The following is a 20,573-nucleotide window of genomic DNA, read 5'->3' as shown; positions in this document are numbered from 1 at the left end:
GTCATCTCCTGTTAACTTATAAGGCACTCTAAGAGAAGTGACAGTCTTAAAAAACGGGTTCTTGTGTGTGATATTCACAAATTGATGAGATATTTTCACCTTGGTGGTATTTTCATGTCCTAAAAAATTAGCATATTAAAAAGTAAATTCTGTAAAGATTCTGTGCTTCATTAATACCTGTTCACATCTGAAAGATCAACTCTTCAGTTTCTTCAAGCAGTTCCTGTTCTGTGTGTGTGTGTGTGTGTGTGTTTCTGTCTGTCTTTTTCTTTATGCCTCCCTCCCTCTATTCCTGTCTTTATCCATCTCTCTGCTGCCCTCTGTCTCTCTCTCTCTCTCTCTCTCTCTCTCTCTCTCTCTCTCCCTTTTCCTGTTTGTCTTTGTCTCTCTCTGCCCCCTCCCTCTTTCCACCTATTCCCATGCAGGCACTACATATTTGTTTTTACTTCAAGTTTTCATGAAATCATGTTGATCCATAATGATTTCATATTGATGATTCCAGTAGTTTACCTATGGCTTATGGTATACACTAAAGCATGCATATTTTATTTGTAATTTTGTGTGATCCTAGCCTGTGGAACAAAGTTAAGAGATCTGGCTTGCTTCCATGTATGTGGACCTATCTGCATTGCCCATGTGGCACGCCTGGGTTGGCTACCCAGAGGCTATTTAAGCTGTGGGCTGGCTTTCCCCAGGGGGTCAGATGATTGTTCAAGGTTCCTGAATAAACTGCATTGAAAAAAAAAGAGAGAGAGATCATGTATTCCTTATAGTCAGCTACTTCAGCATAATGAATTATTAGAAGAATTTGCCCCTTTTTCATGATTGCTCAATTAAACAGACTTACTGAGGTCACATCATATTATAAACTCCTTGGAATAGTACCTAGAGAACTGGTGAAAGAACATTTTGTCAGTCAAAAATGCATTTCATGGAAAATATAGGTTCAAGAAATAAGGCCATTAGAAAATGACATAATCACTTTTCATAACAGACAGTGTTTTTTAATTACTTAAATTTTCTAAATTTGAGGCTCAATTTTCTTGAAGTAGTTTCAATTACTAGACTAAATAATTACGTATTAACATCTTGGACACACATAAAGATGAACCTTCCATAGCTTTTCTGTGCCTTCAGTGAGTTTTGCCCCTTTTCATGCTAAACTGCCAAAGCGTTCCGTAGACCTAGGAAACGTTATCCTTGTGAAAGTAAGCCAGGTTTTAGTGAAAAACAGCATTTATGAGCAAATTTCTACATTGGTAATATACAACAAATATTCATTTAAAACAATGTGCTTGTGCATTTAAATGAGAAGATTCTTCGCCTAATATCACATTACATCATACAGTCAATTTGAGATTCCCGTTAGGTCTTTCCGGTTCTAACTCCTAGCAGTACATTTAACACAGCATTAAAGTCGAGTAAACGACCACAGATACTTACCCCTGAAGAATGTATGATAGATTCACCTGGACAGTTTTGGTAAAGAAAAGATCTACCCTCAGCAAGTCCAGGAGCCACACTCCAGCCTTGGCAGCGGCTGTCTTTGCCCTGCATCTTCCCCATTCAGGTACTGCCGGGGCACAGAATAGGCACTGACTTTCCCGATGTCCTGACATCAGCACTAGCATCGCATTCGTATGCTGCACCCCTTTACTTCCCTTCCCTCTAGGTTGCTGATGTTCCGTGATTTCATGTGGCACTCGCGTGTGTGTTCAAACCCACCGTATTCCGAGAAAATATCACACAAGCTCCCGTTTGATTTGATGGTATCATTCAGACCTGGAAATGTTGGTGGATCTTCTAGAAAGCCTAAGTTTCTCTAAAAGCACAGCACAAAATCCCTGCTGTTGTCTCATGCAAAATGTGTTATTGGAGAGACAGAAAAACAAAGTGGCTAACAACAGTGGCTCAAAAATCTTACTGTGCAGGGTGAAAACCTAGCTTGTCACTAGCTAGCCATTGGCCTTGATCAAATCATGTAAACATTCCAACCCTTAACTCTCACATTGGTGGGATAAAAACAATCATCTCCATATCAAAAGGGTGTTCTGAACTTATGTGAAAAGCTAGGCAAATTGCTTATTATACTGGTTTGCACAGCTGATGTCCAATAAGATTTAGAAAACAAGAACCAACATTGCTTGTTCTGCTGGTGTGCCCAGGCTGCAGCCAGCAGATTTAAACGCCGGCCCCTGAAGATTTCCCCCCGGCCCTCCGGTCAGCTGCCACTGCAGAGCTCCCCATATTGATGCACTAGAATTTAGCAGGGTGCTTGGTACTCAGGTGTTCAATAAAGTATGACTAACTTTAATTATTTTACATGGATTAACCCTATAAATTGCTCTGAATCACAAACTCAAGTGGATAAATGTGACTCGGAGACCTTTTTTAAATTATTTTTATTTTTATTAATTACAGTTTGTTCATGCACTGCCTGAAGGTTTTCTCCTGTCACCCTTTGATCTGCCTTTGGAAGATATCTCACCAGGGATATGCACATGAGGCTCTAATCTGTAATTTGTTCTCTTTTTTGGGGGGAGAGTGATTGTTTCAATTGTCACTTTAGTGGAAAGAGCACTTGCCTGTCTATCCAACAACGCATTTCTGATAACAAAGAATGTGAAGTGTTATTTGGTTCTGCTTTTGTATAAAATTTCTTCCAAAGATGAGAGGACGGCTTGGAAGTGGGTATGATGAGAATCTCCTTGCCAGTTAAGTTGATATTTTCACTATTTAGCCTGTTATTCTCAACGGTCCAGCCAGCAGACATGGAAAGTCAGCTTAGCCCAGAACTAGACTCGAGATCCCAAAATTGGACGAGACTATCTTAAGTCTAAATAGCTTCCTTCTCCAAACCCCTTATCTAAATATTGCATCACTAAAACCTCAGCCTCGTAAGTTATCACACCAGTTTCATGGCTTATGTTCTCTCAGTAATAGACAAAAAGAATCTAGGCTCACAAGCTCTGAGACTAGGCAGACTAGCCACGAAATCCCATGGCCTCTACTCAGTAAAGGTTTCCAGACTAAGCTCCATATTCTTACTCAGTTGTTCCCTCTTTAATTTCTCTCCAATGTGTCCGGTCTCTCCCTGGATAATTGTAGAGTTCAGACATGTGAGCATCTGTACTCAAATCCCCTGTGCTGCAGCAGAGATTTTCTCTGTTATCCAAGCACTAGAAAAACCCTTACCTGCTTCTTCATCCCGGCTGTATGAAAGACACTTGCCATTTCAGTGTCAGTCCTGGACAGTTAAGCTCTAATTGGCCTAACACCCAGGCGCCGGCAGCCACCTTGAACAAAATCTTCAGGAATTATCTGCAAAACCAAACGTGTGAGATCTCAATGCACATTATGAAACTTTGAAACAGACAGAGTTGGGGAAAGGCCATTTAATGACGGAGACTGAAGGATATAAGCTCCACATGGTGGGTCTTAGGAACCTTGCTGTCTGTGTAGCCGCAGGGATGAGACAACCTCAGTAGAAGAACAGATGAGGACAGCTGAAAGCAGTCAAAACAGAACGGCATTGAAGAGTGAAAACATTGCAGCATCCTCTAAGAGGCTATGTCTGCCCTGGGCACCACAAATGCACGGTTCATCATGACAACCTATAGATTTGAGGAGAACACCGAAGAGCCATTATTCTCACTTCCCCGTTCTTCTTTGACCCAAGACCTTTCTCTCCTGGCTGTCTGACAGTAATCCACCCTTTTGCCAAGGGCCTGGTCTGCCCACATGCTGCCCACTCTTCCTCTCTCCAGCCCTGACAGCCACATCACACTTTTCTATGATCTTCTAAATTACTTACTGTTCCTATCCACCATGACTCTTAGAAAGCTGAATGTGTTAAAGCCTTTTCCAAGAATGAGCATTGATTTGATCATTTTTCTTTGAATTTTTATCTCACTCAACCTATTATAAAGTATTTTTTTCCTCATGAAGATTAACAGTGCCCTCAATCCAAGATCTGCTGACACCCTTGTGACTCCTCTTAGCATCAGTAATTGCCTCCTTAATTCTTTAGTTTTTAAATTCTATTTAAGGTGAAAGTGCTGCCAATGATAATCCTGTGTGCCTGCCCCAATGCCTCTCCCCACAGCTCAAACACACTGACACTCAGCCTATATCACAGTCTTTTCTCATAGCTCCTCTAAGTCTTAAAAACTGTCTCCCCATTTTTCCAAAGCTGGACTTCTCCTTCTTTTTGCTTTAAACACAAGTAATTTTGTATTCCTGTTCACTCTCCCATCTCCGCCATCTGTCACTGCCAGCAGAAGCCTTTGGTGTTAGCAGTACCTTCCAAACCTGAACAACCTCTACACTTTGGCAGAGGTCTTGAGCTTTTCCTTCCAGGGTGATCATGATCTGGGGCCGCATCAGCCCAACTTCCTGTTTCAGAGACTTATGTGCCAGAGTTTTGTTCACTTAGCTTTCTCTATCCATGCATGGGTAATACATATTTCTTTCAGAAATGAAATTTATTCAGGACCCTTCTCAGAAGCAGTAATCACAGGAGACCAAAGAAAACAATGGAGAGTCAAGATGAGAACTATCCTTTTCAAAGACCTCCCACTGGGATCCCTCCTCCCATTACTCTATCATCCTGCTTTTTCCCTGGACACCCAAGGTCTTTTGGCCTCTTCCCAGCAGCTAAACACCATAAATCCTCCAGAGTACTGGCTTTTCTCTGTGTTCCTTCTGGATCTTTCCAGACTGCAGGAGGAGTCGTATTCCTAGTGAGTTAGCAGGCTTTGTTTCTTCAGGTCTCAGAGGATACTTAAACAACAGTCAGGTACTTAAACAGGAAGAAAATAAAAGGTTTGATGGAAAACCTGTATGAGGCCCCCAGAGAGATTCTTTTTGAGGTGTTTTCTCATTCCATCCTCAGTTCTCTGATTTTGCTACCATTGTGATGTCTACATGTAACAGATTTTGTGCAACAGAAGTCCTAAGAGCTAAGAAGTTAGAGTCTCCAGAGTTAGAGTCTAGTCATCATCTCCCATTGCTTAACATCTGCTCAGACTAACAGTATAATTGATATCTTGAATTCACTTCAGCATTCCTCAGTGTCTCCTGGAGAGTCACGATGGCCTCTGTCCATTGAATATCTCTCATGACATTCTGTTGTCAAGTTCTCTTTGAATAGACAAGATCTCTGAGTTCAAGGCTAGCCTGTCTACCTACTGAGTTCCAGGCTAGCCAGAGCTACACAGTGAGAGTCTATCTAAAAAACAAAGAAGTGTTATGTGAGCACTGAGCAGATAGCTCAGCGGGAGAGGGCTTGCCTAGCAGGCACAGTTGAAAATGTGTGAAAAATAAGACAGTAGTTGATGATTTTGAAACCAGAAGACAGAGAGACCTCCAATGCACATAGATTGTTAGGATTTGTACTGTTGAATACGGTCTGGGGATCTTGATTGGGTTCATTTTCCCTGCCAATTAAAGATTTAAAAGAAGGGAAAACCTCAAGCTCAGCAGGCAGCAGTGAAGAAATCTTGAGCACCATAAACAAGAGCAGGTAGAATCAGCAGGTGAAGCATTTATTTATGTGTGCTGACTCACATAGAGATTAAGAGCCTTCACACAGCGTACTTGGAAAGCCAAATATCCAGTCTCTTCTCAAGAGCTGTTTTGTTCTGCTTTGTTTTGTTTTAAGACTCTGAAGAGTATTCCTCCCCTAATTTCTGGTTGGTCAGTTTGAAAAAAGACGGGATGATTGATTGGCCCACAGCTGTTGTGTAACATGTCCGGATCAAGCCTTTAACTTCCTGACCCAGGCCATCAGCAAGAGTCTTGCCCATTAGAGACAAGAGCTTACAAAGCCTTTGTTTTAAGCTGCCAGGCTTTGTCGCAGGTCTAGAGGGTAAGGAAGAAGCTGGCCACATCGGAAGTTCACTGCCTTTATTACCTAGTCATGGCCCCTCTCCCAATCTGTCTGCCTGCCAGAGAATACATCGGGAACTCCTTTTCTCACATTGTGAAGAAAGCCAGTCTATCAAAACCAGTCCATATATTTAATGACATTTCAATGTTATTCATTACAGAAACTGAAAACATAACCTTAAAATTCATCTGGAAACACACACACACACATGCACACAAATAGAATAGCCAAAACAATAAAAATTAATAATAATAAAAGCACCACAGGAAGCATCCCCATTGCTGATTTCAAGCCACACCACAAGCTGTGGTTATTAAACATGACATGGCACTGGCACAAAACCACGTTGATCAATGAGCTAGAACTGAGGATCCAGACACGAGGCCGCAGCCCTTACACCCACCTGATCTTTTGACAAAGAGGCCCAAAGTACACATGGGATAAAAGATTAATGATGTTAGTCAAACTTGATAGCAGCGTGTAAAGGGATGAAGCCATCTCTCACTCTGTAGAAAATTCATTTCCAGTGGATGAAGGTCCCTTATACAAATCCTGATACCCTGAATCTGTTAGCAGAGAAGGTAAGGTAGAAAACACCTTTCAATTTATAGACACAAATTTAATATATTTTTAAACATAAGCACATGTAATAACTTTCTGAATAGAACTCCAGTAGTGCAGAAATTAAGACCAACAAGTGACACATGGAACATCACAAAACTAAAATCTTCGGACTTCAAGGACACCACCAGTTGGATGAAGAGGCAGCCTACAGAACCACCAAGAAAAAAAAATAACTCAATTGAAAAATGAAGCATGAAATGAAACAGAATTCTCAAAAGAAGAAATAGAAATGGCTAAGTTGTTTGTTAGTTTATGTTCGAGTGCTTCTTCCTCCTTCCCACCAATGGCTGCTTTATAGTTTCCTGGATTGTACAAGTACAATGTCCTTAGCCATCAGAGAACTGAAAAATAAAACTGCTCTGAACTGGGCAGTGATGACACACACATTTAATCTCAGCACTTGGGAGGCAGAGTCAGGCGAATCTCTGTGAGTTCAAGTCCAGCCTGGCCTACAGGGTGAGTTCCAGGACAGCCAAACTACACAGTGAGATCCTGTCTCCAAATAAAAACACAAAAAACAAAAAAAAAAAAAAAAGAAATTAAAGAACCGCTTTGAAATTTCATCATACTCAAAGAGAGAATGGCTAAGACTTTTTAAAATGCTCTCTTGGAGGTGAGGAAAATAGAAGCCTTGTTTACTGCTGGTAGGAATACAAACTGGGACCACTACTGTGGATGTTAGTGTAGACATTACTAAAAAAGCTGTGGCTAGAGCTTCTGCATGATGCAGCTATACAACTCCTGACATACACCCAAATGACTCTACCACTTACTACAGAGATACTTGGTCAGCATCACTATGCACTGGTGCTCACAATAACCAGGAAGTGGAACAGCCTAGATGTCCAGATGATGAATGGCTAATGAAAATGTGATACATACAGTTTTTGAAAATTCATTCATCTATGAAGAAAAATAAATTATGAAATTTACATGTAAATAGATGGATCTGGAAAGCATTATAATGACTGAGGTGACAAAGACTCATAAATGCCATGTGTTCTCTTTCATATACATCATATATAATATCTTAGTATTGAACCTTTAGATTTGTGTGTTTTAAATTGGAATGCCCACAGATGTCAGGGAACAAGTAACAGGCCATGAAAGTGATTCCAAAGGAGGGAAGGATACATCACAAATGGTCTAAAGGGAGAAAGAGTAATAATTAAGCAGGATACATTAAGGGGGTGAGGGATGGGAAAGCAAGATAGAGGAAGGGGCAAAGAATGGTTAAGTAACGCTAAAGACCCCTGAAAAAGCCATAGAGAAAACTACTAGGGAAACTTTGTAAGATATCTACTCATACATATATAAAAATAGTTTCAATGGAGTTACCTTATAATGAATTGGAGGAGCAATGCCTTTCCAGATACCATAGGCTATCAAACTAAAAGCTTAGTGTCACCTAGTGCCTATCTCTTTTTGAGTTGTTGGATTCCCACAGATATTCAGAACATTACAAAGTATCGCCACCGTTCTTGATTACCTCCTGAGCTTGATAGTAAGACTTTATTGATGAAGAAACAACATCCTCGAATTATAGGACTGAGAGAAATCAGGTTGGTACTGACCCAGAAGCTTTGTCTGCAGAGGCTAGCTTTCATGGTTTGGGAGGTGCTATGCACAGTACTCTTGGAGAACAGAAATCAGCAGTCTGACTCAGATGTGAACACTGCAAGCTGCAATAACAGCTGATCTGGAAAGACAGATGCCCTGGTGCAATAGTGGCATAAATGGCATAAGAATAACCACTCAGTTTCTGATTGGATTTGCTCCACAAAACAGAACTCATTTCTAGTACTGTTAAATAGACTAAGAACCACTGGCTGAATAGTTCATGGCCTCTAAGGGAGAACCTAATATTGTTATTCTGCTAAACAGACATAGTGTTAAATTGTTTCCGATGTATTTATCTTTATACAAGTAGATTTCTGCATCTCTCAACTCTCATCAAATAAGTTCTTTTAGCAGTAGATGTTAATTAGTGCAGAGAGTCACAACTGGTCAATGCACAGAACAAGAAATTGTGGAGTGGTTAACTCTAAATGAGACATATATATGCCATTTCTCTTCCCCTCAAGATGCATGGATCATCTCAGAAGTGGCAGGAAGCCTAAGAGATCCCAAATCAGCAAATGACTACTTCAAAACAGAGTTTTCCAGACATAGCAAAGACATGTCCTACAACTCACAGTTGCTATGACTGTACGCACAAGATCTGCAGAAGATCACGCCTCTCAAAATCCAAACATGGATGGAAGAGGGAGTCATGAACTTCCTTTCTCCCCAGCGAAGGAACTTGTGCCAATCCAACGACACTGTGAGAGAGAGGAAGTCAGTTTCCTCAGGGATTCAGGCTCTGACAGGACACACGTGCTCCAGGATACGCCCTACACCAATGTACATAGTAGCAGTAGTAAGTGGATCCAGTGGGTTTGTTTTTTTTAATGATCAAATGAAATTGGAGGGGAATGTGGAGTAGGGAAAGGGAAGATTTTAAAGGAGAGGATGAAGTGTAAATTTCCTTCCAAACATATTATATGCATGTATAAAATTCTCAGCTAATAAAACACTTCTAATAAGAATTTCTGCTTGCCTTATACAAAGATGAGGAATCATCCAGTCTGCAGAAAAAAATGTCCACTTTCACTGGGTCAAGAGAGAAAAGGTGGGACTATTACTACTATCCTAAGTGTGTAATAGAAAATCTAGAAATACGTTAACTATAAAAAGGAGCGAAGCCACTAAAAGGACACACATATTAAGAACTACACATGTATCTGATTTAGTCGCATCATAGAAACACTTCACTCAGTGGACCCCTAGATACAGAGAAATGTAGTTTGCTCCTATAACGGTTTTTTTTCTCTACTTGAAAATAAAAGTATTTTCTAATTTTATTTATTTGGGGGGATTCATACGTGAGTACATTATGTACATCAATATTCTCCCTTCCTTCCTCCAATCCCCGTGTTCCTCCCACTTCTTCTCAATTTCATAGCGACTTGTTCTTTAATTATAATCATTACATATATGTGTATAAGTTTATAAAATAGACCAACCATTGAGAAGGTTTGCTGAGATGTGATTGAGATGACCTCTTGAAAGTGGCTAGCCTTTTCTACGGAGCTAGTCACAGGATGAAAGAGTATTTTACAGGACTATTTCTTCAGAATTACTATAGGACTTATTGGGTCTTCCTTGATGTAATTATTACTTAATTGATAAGTAAATAAAATAACTTTAATTAGTTGGAGAACCAATAAGTTTAATAGAGGTTGCCTTCAAGAATACAGACAACTGATGGACGACACAATTAAAATAATTCTTAACAGTATAAGAATGAATACTTATATCGTCTATCAAGACAATTTATCATAGCTTATGTTCATCTCTACTGTCAAAGAATAAAAAAGTATGTTACTCAATTAAATTGGACTTTATGATACCACATATCAAATGTCTACATTGCAAAATGTAAAACAGAACAAGAATTACCTGTGTTTTGTCTGCACAAACATTTCTTGACCTTGTATTTTATTAAATGTGCAAAATCTGATTTCACCATAGCTGCTAAATGTGACCTATCGGTTTTTCCACTGTCTACTTATTCTGTGTCTGGTATGACTCTACCCCACTAGGCCATGCTCTTTCTCTGCTGGAACACTCGGATGATCCGTCTGCGTATCTGCTTGTTCTTCACACTGTAGACAATGGGGTTTAGCACAGGGGGCAGGAGAAGGTAGATACTAGCCATGAGCATGTGCACAATTGGTGATAAGTGTCCCCAAATCTGTGGATCATGGTGGCACCAATAAGAGGGACATAAAAGAGAAGCACTGCACAGATGTGAGAGAGGCAGGTGTTGAGGGCTTTGAGCCTCTCGGCTCTGGAAGCAATGCCCAGCACTGTCTTCAGGATGAGTATGTAAGAGAAGAGGATGATGAGAGCATCGAGCCCTAATGTGAGGATGACAACGATGAGGCCGTAGAGGCTGTTGACGCGGGTGCTGGCACAGGCTAGCCTCATTGCATCTTGGTGAAGACAATATGAATGAGATAAAACATTGGAACGACAGAAGGGCAGCCGCTTTATAAGAAAGGGCACAGGGAAGACCACGCAGACTGCCCGGGCAAAAACAACTAGTCCAATCTTCCCAATAAGGCCATGAGTGAGGATGGAGGCATAATGCAGAGGGTCTCGGATAGCCACAAATCTGTCAAAGGCCATGGACACCAAGACTCCAGATTCCACCACTCCAAATCCATGGATGAAGAACATCTGTGTGATGCATGCATCAAAGGGAATCTCAGGGGCATTGAACCAGAAGATACTTAGCATAGAGGGCAAGGTAGACATGGAGAGACTAACATCAGTCATCGCCAAGATGCAGAGGAAGTAGTACATAGGCTCATGGAGACTCTGCTCTACCTTGACAACTGCCAGGATGGTGCCATTTCCCAGGAGGGTTAGTGTGTAGAGAAATCCCAGGGGAAAGGCCATCCACGGGTTCTTGTCTGGCATCCCGGGGATGCCTGTCAGAATGAAACTATGGTGATTGGCTTGTGAAGCATTTGAGTTCATCTTGCTGATGTCAGCAATGGATGGAGCTGGTCTCTCTCACAACTCCTAAATTGAAAAGATAGTTTTATATGAGATAATCAAATGGCTTTATAAACATAAAAATACATCACAGAAAGTACTTGGGTTAGCAAATATTGCCTAGGTCATTTTTGCTCCACTTTATGTTTCAGCTTCCTAGGTATATGTAATGACTTCCTTTCTCTGAGTATATGTACTTACTTTACTATGCCCTTAATCCACTGTTTATAATGAACTATATGTCATGAAAGACACATAAATGGATATGAAAATGTCAAAACTACACAATTTTTACAAACCTAATTTTAAGGCAGCAAAGAACAGAGAATAAGAGACATAAAAATTTATATAAATGTTATTTTCAGTCTCTTGACACACCAGAAATCTGGGAAACAATATTGGAAAGTCTTCGTGCAGGCAACATTTAACTCATTCCAAATTTATCCCTGAAACATTATGAAAAGCTTGTCTTTTCTTCCCGTTCGTGTGTGTGTGTGTGTGTGTGTGTGTGTGTGTGTGAAGGACAGGATTTGAAACAAAGTCTCAAAGATCAAAGGGGTTGATCCTGAACTTGTGATAGCCCTTCCTCCACCTGGTGAATGCTGGGATTCTACAGACATGACCACCATGCTCCCCTTCTTTTCTTTCTAGTCCTATCATTAATAAATAATGTGGTTCTCATGTCAGATTCCCTTTGTCATTTTTTCCACATCTACACCTCTTTCAGTACATTTTTTTCATTCTGAAGTTAAAAAAAACTATTTTTCTAGAAATCTAACTTATTAATCACAAACAAAATTTTCTTTAAGAGCTTCTGATGTGCTTAGAAAACAGTCGTGAATTTCATGATCAGAGCCCTCAAGGTACCTGCCTACCTACCTACCTACCTCTACATCTCTGGCAACTTATACCAGTTTCGTTTTCATTTGGTCTCTTAAATCTAGCCAAATTTGCAGTTCCTGGGTCTCACTAAGATATTTCCTGGTACAAAGTTTCCAGTTTCCTTATAGTGCCTTGCTACATCTGTGTCCTTTACCTAGCCAATGTACCTCTACCAAGTAACCCTTTTCCAAATGCTGGCAGGTCTTTAAAACTCTTTGGTATGCTGTTTTCACATGCTGGAATCCTTTCTTCTTGTAAATTAATGTAACTAATTTAAAATATTGTATAAGTATTTTCAGAAAAGTAAATACTTATTTCTTTCTGAACTACTAAGTTAAACACAATAAATGAGAAAAATATTTCACTGTTCACCACTTCATAGAGTACATGTGAAGAACATACAAGCATTTTCATATGTTCCATGAAGGAAGAAGATGAAAATTATTAAAAATCGGGCTCTTTCAAGGATTCTTGAAAACCGTCAAATGTCTCGCCTATCTTCTTTCTGTGGGTTGATAATCGTCAACCAAGGGAAAAATCCCTTCTGGAGGCCACAGAAAATAAATGGGGTACTTTTGAGGTTAGTAATATTGGGGTTTGCTCACATATATATTTGAGAAAGACAGATACAATCTCAAGAGCTTGTAGGAGGGGCCAGGGCCACAAAACCTGCTCCTTCTGCTCCGTTTCTGTTGGGAGAGATGAGTAATTGCTACATGGGGCTCATGACTGCAAGTAAGATTGTTTTCAGATTCTGACCTCTTGGGATCCTTGAAAGGCAGAGTCCATGTCCCCTTACAAAACCATGCTGCCATGTAACCAGAACCCAGACTTCTCTCCAAGTAAAGGGTCAACTCTAAGCAAGCCGTTCACGGCGCCCGGCTAGTCTGCTCGCTCTGATCTGTGCATGGAGCCCTGTGAGACTTCGCATGTTACACAGCCGCCCTTCGCTTCTCAGGGCCCGTTGCTCCCTCCGTCCAGGCACTGCTAATGGCCTCCATAATGACCAGTTTACTTAGGAAGTTCTTGAAAAGTCTTTACTAACCTTTGATAAAGTTTTCAGGGCCAGCTAAGTCACTGCTGAATGCAAATAGTTAATCCATTTCTCCTCTCTTTTACTGCTTCCCTGTCTTTTGTCAATCTGCATCTTTGCTTCTTCTTTACAATTTTTTCTTAAGAATTCATATCCCTCTTTATCCCGTCTCTCAGTTTAAATCTGTCTATTCCTCCGTCTCGTCTATTTCAGCCTCTCCATGCGCTGCATTCTTGCCTTTTACTCCTAGTGAAAAGCATTTGCATTTTATTTATTTCCCCATTAGTGGCCCATCGTAGCATCCCCCATAGCATTAATGTAGCATGACACTCTGTTCTCTTCTGTCTTAATCCTATTCCCTAGTAGAATTCTCTGAGGAGTTGATTTCCAAAGTACACATAAAGTATGTTGTATGCAGTTTTTTGCCTATATAAAAAATATAACAAAATAAGACTTTCCGTACCTGTGTCAGTTCCGGTGCTCCAGCTATGAATTCTTTGGGCTTCTGACGTCCCTGAGACCAGCTTGCAATGTATTTATGAAGACGGCTCAGAGCTCTCTCGGTGTCTATACCCAACATGATCCTATAGGGATTTTTCAACTGCTCGGGAAAACACCCCTTGGGAAGAGGTGTGCAGCTACTTAGAATATTCCATCATCAATTTCTTCAGAACCTCTAAACACTCTTCAGACAGCAAAGGCCAAAGTTCTCATCTAAAATTTTTCTTTTTCTTTTCATTTGTGTTCTGCCTATCTCTGTTTTTCTAACTCACTCTGATTCTCTCTGACTCTCACTCTCTCTCTTTGATTCTCTCTCTCTCTCTCTCTCTCTCTCTCTCTCTCTTGCCTCTTATTATGTCACTCAGTTTGAGTCCAAGTCAGCTCTTTCTGGGAAGGGTCCTCTGACACTATAGCAACAACTAACATCCAAAATATAATGAACTGGACTTTGCTTGTTACAGCCTAAATTGGCACAACTGGCCCCAAAACTTTAATTTTTCTTGTCTCTTTGCTTGATTTTTTTGTTTAAAAACTTTGTGTTACAATGATATTGGCTTTGGGATAAAATATTTAAATAAGGTGAAATTAAGTTCAAAATTTTAAACTTTTCAACTCTGCCTCCTGGAAGTGGTTGCTCATAGCTGACCTAATGATTCAATAGTGTCATTATTCATGCTCTGTTATCTACTCACTCAGCTACACCCACCTGACTATGCTCTGGATGTACCCTAAGCCCTGCCTCACTTACCTCACTTAGGACCAATCAGCTCAAAGGTCAGCTGATAATACTTTGTCTAGTTAGCCAAAATCTGTTACTGTCCTCCCCATGTCTTTTGCATTTGGTTCTCTCTATAAAAATCCTGCTGTGAGAACTTGTACATGTCACAGTTGGGCTCCTGAGTCCTCACTGTGGCTCTGATCGATCAGCTTGGAAAAGGTGTTATAATAAACCATCCGTATCTGAGACTGGAGTCTGAGAGGTTTGTCTGGCTATTCTCACACTACAACAGGTTGTTTTAAATATCCTGAGTTTTTGTTTTTCCATATGAAGTTGAATATTGTTTTTTTTCAAGGTCTGTAAAGAATTGCATTGGATTTTTGTTTGGAATTTTGATGAATCTGTAGATTGCTTTTGGCAGGATGGCCATTTTTACTATGTCAATCCTACAGATCCATGAGGTTCAGGATCTTGCCATCTTCTGATATCTTCTTCAATGTCTTTCTTCAGATACTTGAAGTTTTATCATACAAGTGTTGTGGATGTAAATACGTTTTTGTTTTGATCTCCGGTGTAGGATAGGGAGCTGATTCAGATTGTTCACAGCAGCAAAGTGTTTGTCTCATGCAGGCTCTGAGAAGGACCTTTTGCCAGCTGCAGATAGTTTAAATCTGAGGACTCTGAGAGGGAATAAATGCCAGAGCCCAGAGAGTTTTGGGAGATCTCTAAGAAAGAAGGCTGCTCCTACTCCTGAAGGAAGTAGCTAGAGAACTCTGCCCGTCCTACTAACTTCCTTTCTCTCCTACATGATATTGGGATGTTGAAAGGGGTTGGGGTGGAGAAGGGGAAGAGAGACCTAAGAAACATAAATAAAATAGTTTTATTTATACAGAGTAAAAACAAAAACAATAAAAACAAGACGAGACAAAACGAAACACTAAGAAAAAGAAAACACATGTATTGACAAGATCAAGAACTAAAGAGGGGAAATTACCAAACAACCTCCATGACAGAAATGTGAATTAAAACTAGAATATGGTATCATTTCACCATAGGTAGAAATGGCTATTATCAGATACCAACACTAATCATAATAAATAAATGCTGATAAGGATGTAGACAAAGTCTATTATTGTTAGAGGGAACAGAAACTATTACAGCCATTGCAGGCCGCAGTATGAAGATTCCTCAACAAACAAAATAATTAAACCTGAAACAAATCTATCATATGATCCAGGTATCCCACATCCGACTATGTAAGCAAAAAGAAAAAAAAATGAAGTCAGCATACTAACGAGATGTGTGTATGCCTGTGCTCAGTTATGGTGCCCACAAATGGATGGGTAGAGGCTATAGATACATGTGGGAATATCATTCAGCCAAAGAAAAGAAGGAAATCTTGTTATTTAGGGTAAAATCGATGGAAATACCTTGAGAGAAGTAGAAAGGCAGGAGCCACATTTCCCTTTTGAAATGTGGAGGCTGAACACAGTGTGTCTGGATGTGCGGCAGTGATTTCCTCAGGCTGGACGGATGGGAGGGAGGGTGGACAAAGGTGCATGGGCTCTGACTGGATACATTCTATGTATGAGTAGCCCTATCACACTGAACCTGGCTAATATGTGATTAACGCATGTGAATAAAATGACATAAAAATTTTAAATTTAAAAATTACAAGAAAAAAAAAGTACAGCTACACACAAGTCTTTCGCTTCCTGGTTAGAAGGATTGGTCTCCAGAGTGTTCTCCATTTGCCAAACATGGCGGATTGGTCTATTTCCCCTGAACGCTTAGAAAGTAAAACTTGCCGGCATATTCGAACAGAAGGGTTTACTGTCCTCAAACCAGGTCATTTAATGTCTTTCTACCTGAATTTCCTCGTTGATAGGCTGGAAGTCGTGTATAACGTTATTTGCCACTTTCAAAACTTACTTACGTGCATGTGCAAGGCTTATGTATTGTCTAGATTAAGCTAAATCCTTCACAACTGCATGTCATTAAGGTCACTAGCGAAGATAATATTGACCAAAAATAGAATCTATGTGTGTTAAAGGTTAGACTTCAGATTGATGTAGGGAATTGCCAGGGTTTTGTAATACTTTGCTACATAAAGCAAGGTCCTCGAACAAGCAGTATACCACCTGGGAACTTGTTAAAATGTTTAAAAAAAAATTCACCTCCAAGCCCAAGTAATCAGCACATTTTAACAAGACCTCCCAAGTGATTTGCATAGACATCAGTGTTTGAGAAGCAAGACTTAAGCTACTCCTTTATTTAAATTACTTCTGCAAGCATCAGGGGTGTGGCATTCACCCCAGGTTATGGAGTAATAAGGTGACATGTTTGTGTATATTATACGATTCCAACAGCTGCAAGATGATGGTATGCTTTTTCTACCTCAAATGACTCAGGGAACATGTTAGCTTAAAAGTGCAACAGGAAAGCTAGAGACGATCTAGTCAACAAGTGGATGAACTTTAGGCAGCAGTGGCAATCTGCGAATGTTTACAAAGACTGAAACCTCAGAAGTCCTCTCCGTAAAATCTAGTGAGCAAGGGCAAAGATTCACTAAGCAAAGGAACGCCACCACGGCATAAAGGAAGGGACAGTCAAGTGCACACAATGAGCATTGACACACAAGCTCAGCTTTAATCAGTGGTCCTCTGTCCTTTCGCTAATTTTCACTAGAACCCCATATTATGTTCTTTTCTTTTTTTATTAATTACAATTTATTCACTTTGTATCCCCCCTGTGGTTCCCTCCCTCCTCCCATCCCAATCCCTCCTTTCCTACCCCATCTCCACATGTGCCCCTCCCCAAGTCCACTGATAGGGAAGGTCCTCCTCCCCTTCCTTCTGATCTCAGTCTATCAGGTCTCATCAGGGGTGGCTGCATTGTCCTTCTCTGTGGCCTGTAAGGCTGCTCCCCCCTTATGGGGAGAGATCAAAGAGCAGGCCAATCAGTTTATGCTGGAGGCAGTCCCTGTTCCTATTACTATGGAACCCACTTGGACACTGAACTGCCATGGGTGACATCTGTGCAGGGGGTCTAGGTTATCAGAAAGGCAAAGACAATGGACATCAAAAGAAGGAGAAAACAGGGAACAAGTCAGGAGCCTACCACAGAGGGCCGATGAAAGACTCTACCTGCAGGGTATCAGAGCAGATGCTGAGACTTATAGCCAACCTTTGGGCAGAGTGCAGGGAATCTTATTATGTTCTAAGGAAAAAAATTTATTTTATGCCATCAATATCACCTATTGAAAAGAGTCAACAGAATTTTTCATTAATCTCTTTATTGTATAAAATAAAGCAGACTGTGTATGAACATTGATAATAAAACCCTTTACTTTGCATGACTGATATATATGTAAGGAAGGAAAGGAAAAAGAATAAAAATGGGGGAAAGTTTTCCAAAAGGCAGAAGAATTCTTCTTGCAGTTGGATCAGTTAAATAAGTCTCCTGAAGTGATCTGATAGGGACACATCGACTAATCAAGATCGTTGACCTTTCCCAAAGCTCTGATTTCCTGGTCATCATATCATCCTTTCTTACAATTCCCATTGGCTAAAAGTTAACCAATAAACATGAACAAATTTTAAATATTTTTAGTTTTATTTTCCAAGTTTATCTGTTTTCACACTTTACTTCTAATGTTTTTTTTCTTTGTTATTTCATATCTGAATGAAAAATATATCAAATTAAGGAGAATGTATTTTTATCTGTTTATATTGTATCTCATTGATTTTTATCTGTCAGTTTTTGTTTTGTGTGTGTTGTTGTTGTTTTGTGTGTGTGTGTGTGTGTGTGTGTTGTTTTTTAAGGTACAGTCTTACCTTCAGCCCCAGCTAACCTAGAACTCACTATGTAGTCTAGGATAGCCCAAACTCCATAATTATGGTAAAAATTTTATTCAATTTTGTAGTATCTTTTTCATGATTTTTTCAACAAATAAGGACTATAATAATAATAATCATAAAAATGGAAGTGCCCACGCTATAGTCAGGAAAACTTTGAGGATTCGGTCATCACTCCACACTCCCCAAGACCCCAAAGAAAATCAGTCATGCACTTTCCCCTTGGCAGACCATTTGGCACCACACATATACCTGTCTTGCTTTGTTTCATGTCGCTGTAATTAAATAACCTGACAAGGGGACATTTAGTTCACAATCCCAAGTTAGCTGGAATAGTCTATAGATGACTGTTTTTCCATTTGGTGTATGATATAGTTAAACTCTGAAGTTTCTTCACTGATTTCAGTTTCAGCAAGAATGGAATCCTGCAGACTAGATGGGCGCTTTCAGGGTGGTATGGCCATAGACAGTAAGACCTGGAGAGGACAGGAGCTCCAGAAGGAGACCAACAGAACCAAAAAGTCTGGGCACAGGGGTCTTTCCTGAGACTGATATTCCAACCAAGGACCATTCAGGGAGATAACCTAGAACCCCTGCTCAGATGTCGCCCATGGCAGTTCAATGTACAAGTGGGTTCCATAGAAATGGGAACAGGGTCTGTCTCTGACATGAACTGATTGGCCTGCTCTTTGATCACCTCCCCTTGAGGAGAGGGGAGGGAGCTATAGGGGGGATACAAAGTGAATAAATTGTAATTAAGAAAAAAACTGAAAAAAAAATGGAATCTTGAAAACATCCAATATTGTTGTATAAGCACCAATGTGACATATTGTGATAATTAGTATTTTATGAAATTGAGAACCCCAACATTCAATATACATATATTTACAGTGTTGAACCTCCTTAATAGTTTTCCCCTTATGAATACATAGTGGTCTTTTTAGTTCTTACATACGTTCAACATAGATATTTACAAGTGTTGCACCTCCTTAAGGGATTTTTTCCTTTACAAATTCCTAGTGGCTTTTTTGACTCTTAAAATTTTCATTTGGTTTACTTTTTGAAATATTAAAAACAACTCTGTTTTCAGCTTCCATTTTCTTGAAACTTTGACTTTACCCTGTGGGTGCCTTGGCCAGTGCAGTGTGTTTCTTGAAGACAATAGATAACGGGATTGTGTTTTTAATTAAGTCAGCTAGTCTGTTTCTTTCTACTAGTGAGTTAAGGTCATTTACATTTAAGGTTACTAGTGAGGGCTGTTTACTGATTCCTGTAATTTTTAATTGTTTTTCTGCTTTGTTAGATTACTGTTTATTTGGTATTTTTTAATCCCCTATCAGAATTGGGCATTTACTAGTTTGCTATTGTGGAAGCTAAGGGATCCTTCCTATCTCTTGTCTATTTAAAACCTATGTCAGACATATTCCCATACTTTGAGATCTGTAGCTAAGGAGTCATGGTCCTTTAAAGTAGGCATGTTTTGTTGCTGCTTCATGTTTTTTGTATATTTTGTTTTGCTATTGGCACATCTGTTAGCTTCAATGCTTCTTCTAAGTTTTATCTGAGAATCTTGTGAGCAGTCTACTTTTAGAGAGGAAAGAGAAAAATAAAACAAGCAACAATAAAAATAAAAAATCTTCCCCAAATGTTTTAATTCAAAAATAAATTTACAATGGAAAGGAAAGTGGGGAGGCACTCAGGGGAAAATGGAAAGCAATTTCAGAAAGATTGCCCAATAATGGACAAAAAGGTTAAACAAAATTAGAAGCACGTAGGAAGAATACATAAAGAACTGATGAAGTTAAACACCAGCAAACCAAGTAATCCAATTAAAAAATGGGGAACAGCTAATCAGAGAATTCTCAACAGAGGAATATTGAATGGCAGAGAAACACTTGAGGAAATGCTCAGCATCCTTAGTCATTCAGGAAATGCAAATCAAAAAGACCCTGAGATTTCACCTCACACCCCTCAGAATGGCTAAGATCAAAAGCCCAAGGGATGATACATGCTGGAGAGGTTGTGGAGAAAGGGAACCCTCCTCCATTGCTGGTGGGAATGTAAACTTTTACATCCACTTTGGAAATCAATGTGGTGCTTCCTCAGACAATTAGGAATACGGCTACCTCAAGATCCAGCTATACCACTCCTAGGCATATATGCAAAAGATGCCCCCTCATTCAATAAGGACATTTGCTCAAACATGTTCATAGCAGCTCTATTCATAATAGCCAGGATCTGGAAACAACCTAGATGTCCCTCAGTGCAGGAATGGATACAGAAATTGTGGTACATTCACACAATGAAATACTACTCAGCAATTAAAAACAAGGAAATCATGAAATTTGCAGGTAAATGGTGACAAGAAAAGGTCATCCTGAGTGAGGTAACCCAGAAGCAGAAAGGCACAAATGATATATATTCACTTAAAAGTGCATATTAGCCATATAATATAGGGTAAAC

General features: G+C 39.8%; 1 protein-coding gene across 1 annotated transcript; it reads right to left on the bottom strand.

The window, feature by feature from the left end:
* Window positions 1–10,154: 10,154 nt before the first annotated feature.
* On the bottom strand, window positions 10,155–11,101 carry LOC110540269 (olfactory receptor 51H1-like). The gene is given in 2 exon segments (XM_021627069.2): window positions 10,155–10,303; window positions 10,306–11,101. Coding segments are annotated over 2 exon segments (945 nt in total).
* Between the last annotated feature and the right edge of the window lie 9,472 nt (window positions 11,102–20,573).

This window comes from Meriones unguiculatus, chromosome 14 (genome assembly GCF_030254825.1).
Source record: "Meriones unguiculatus strain TT.TT164.6M chromosome 14, Bangor_MerUng_6.1, whole genome shotgun sequence".
NCBI lineage: Eukaryota > Metazoa > Chordata > Mammalia > Rodentia > Muridae > Meriones > Meriones unguiculatus.
This window is presented reverse-complemented; position numbering and strand designations above follow the sequence as displayed.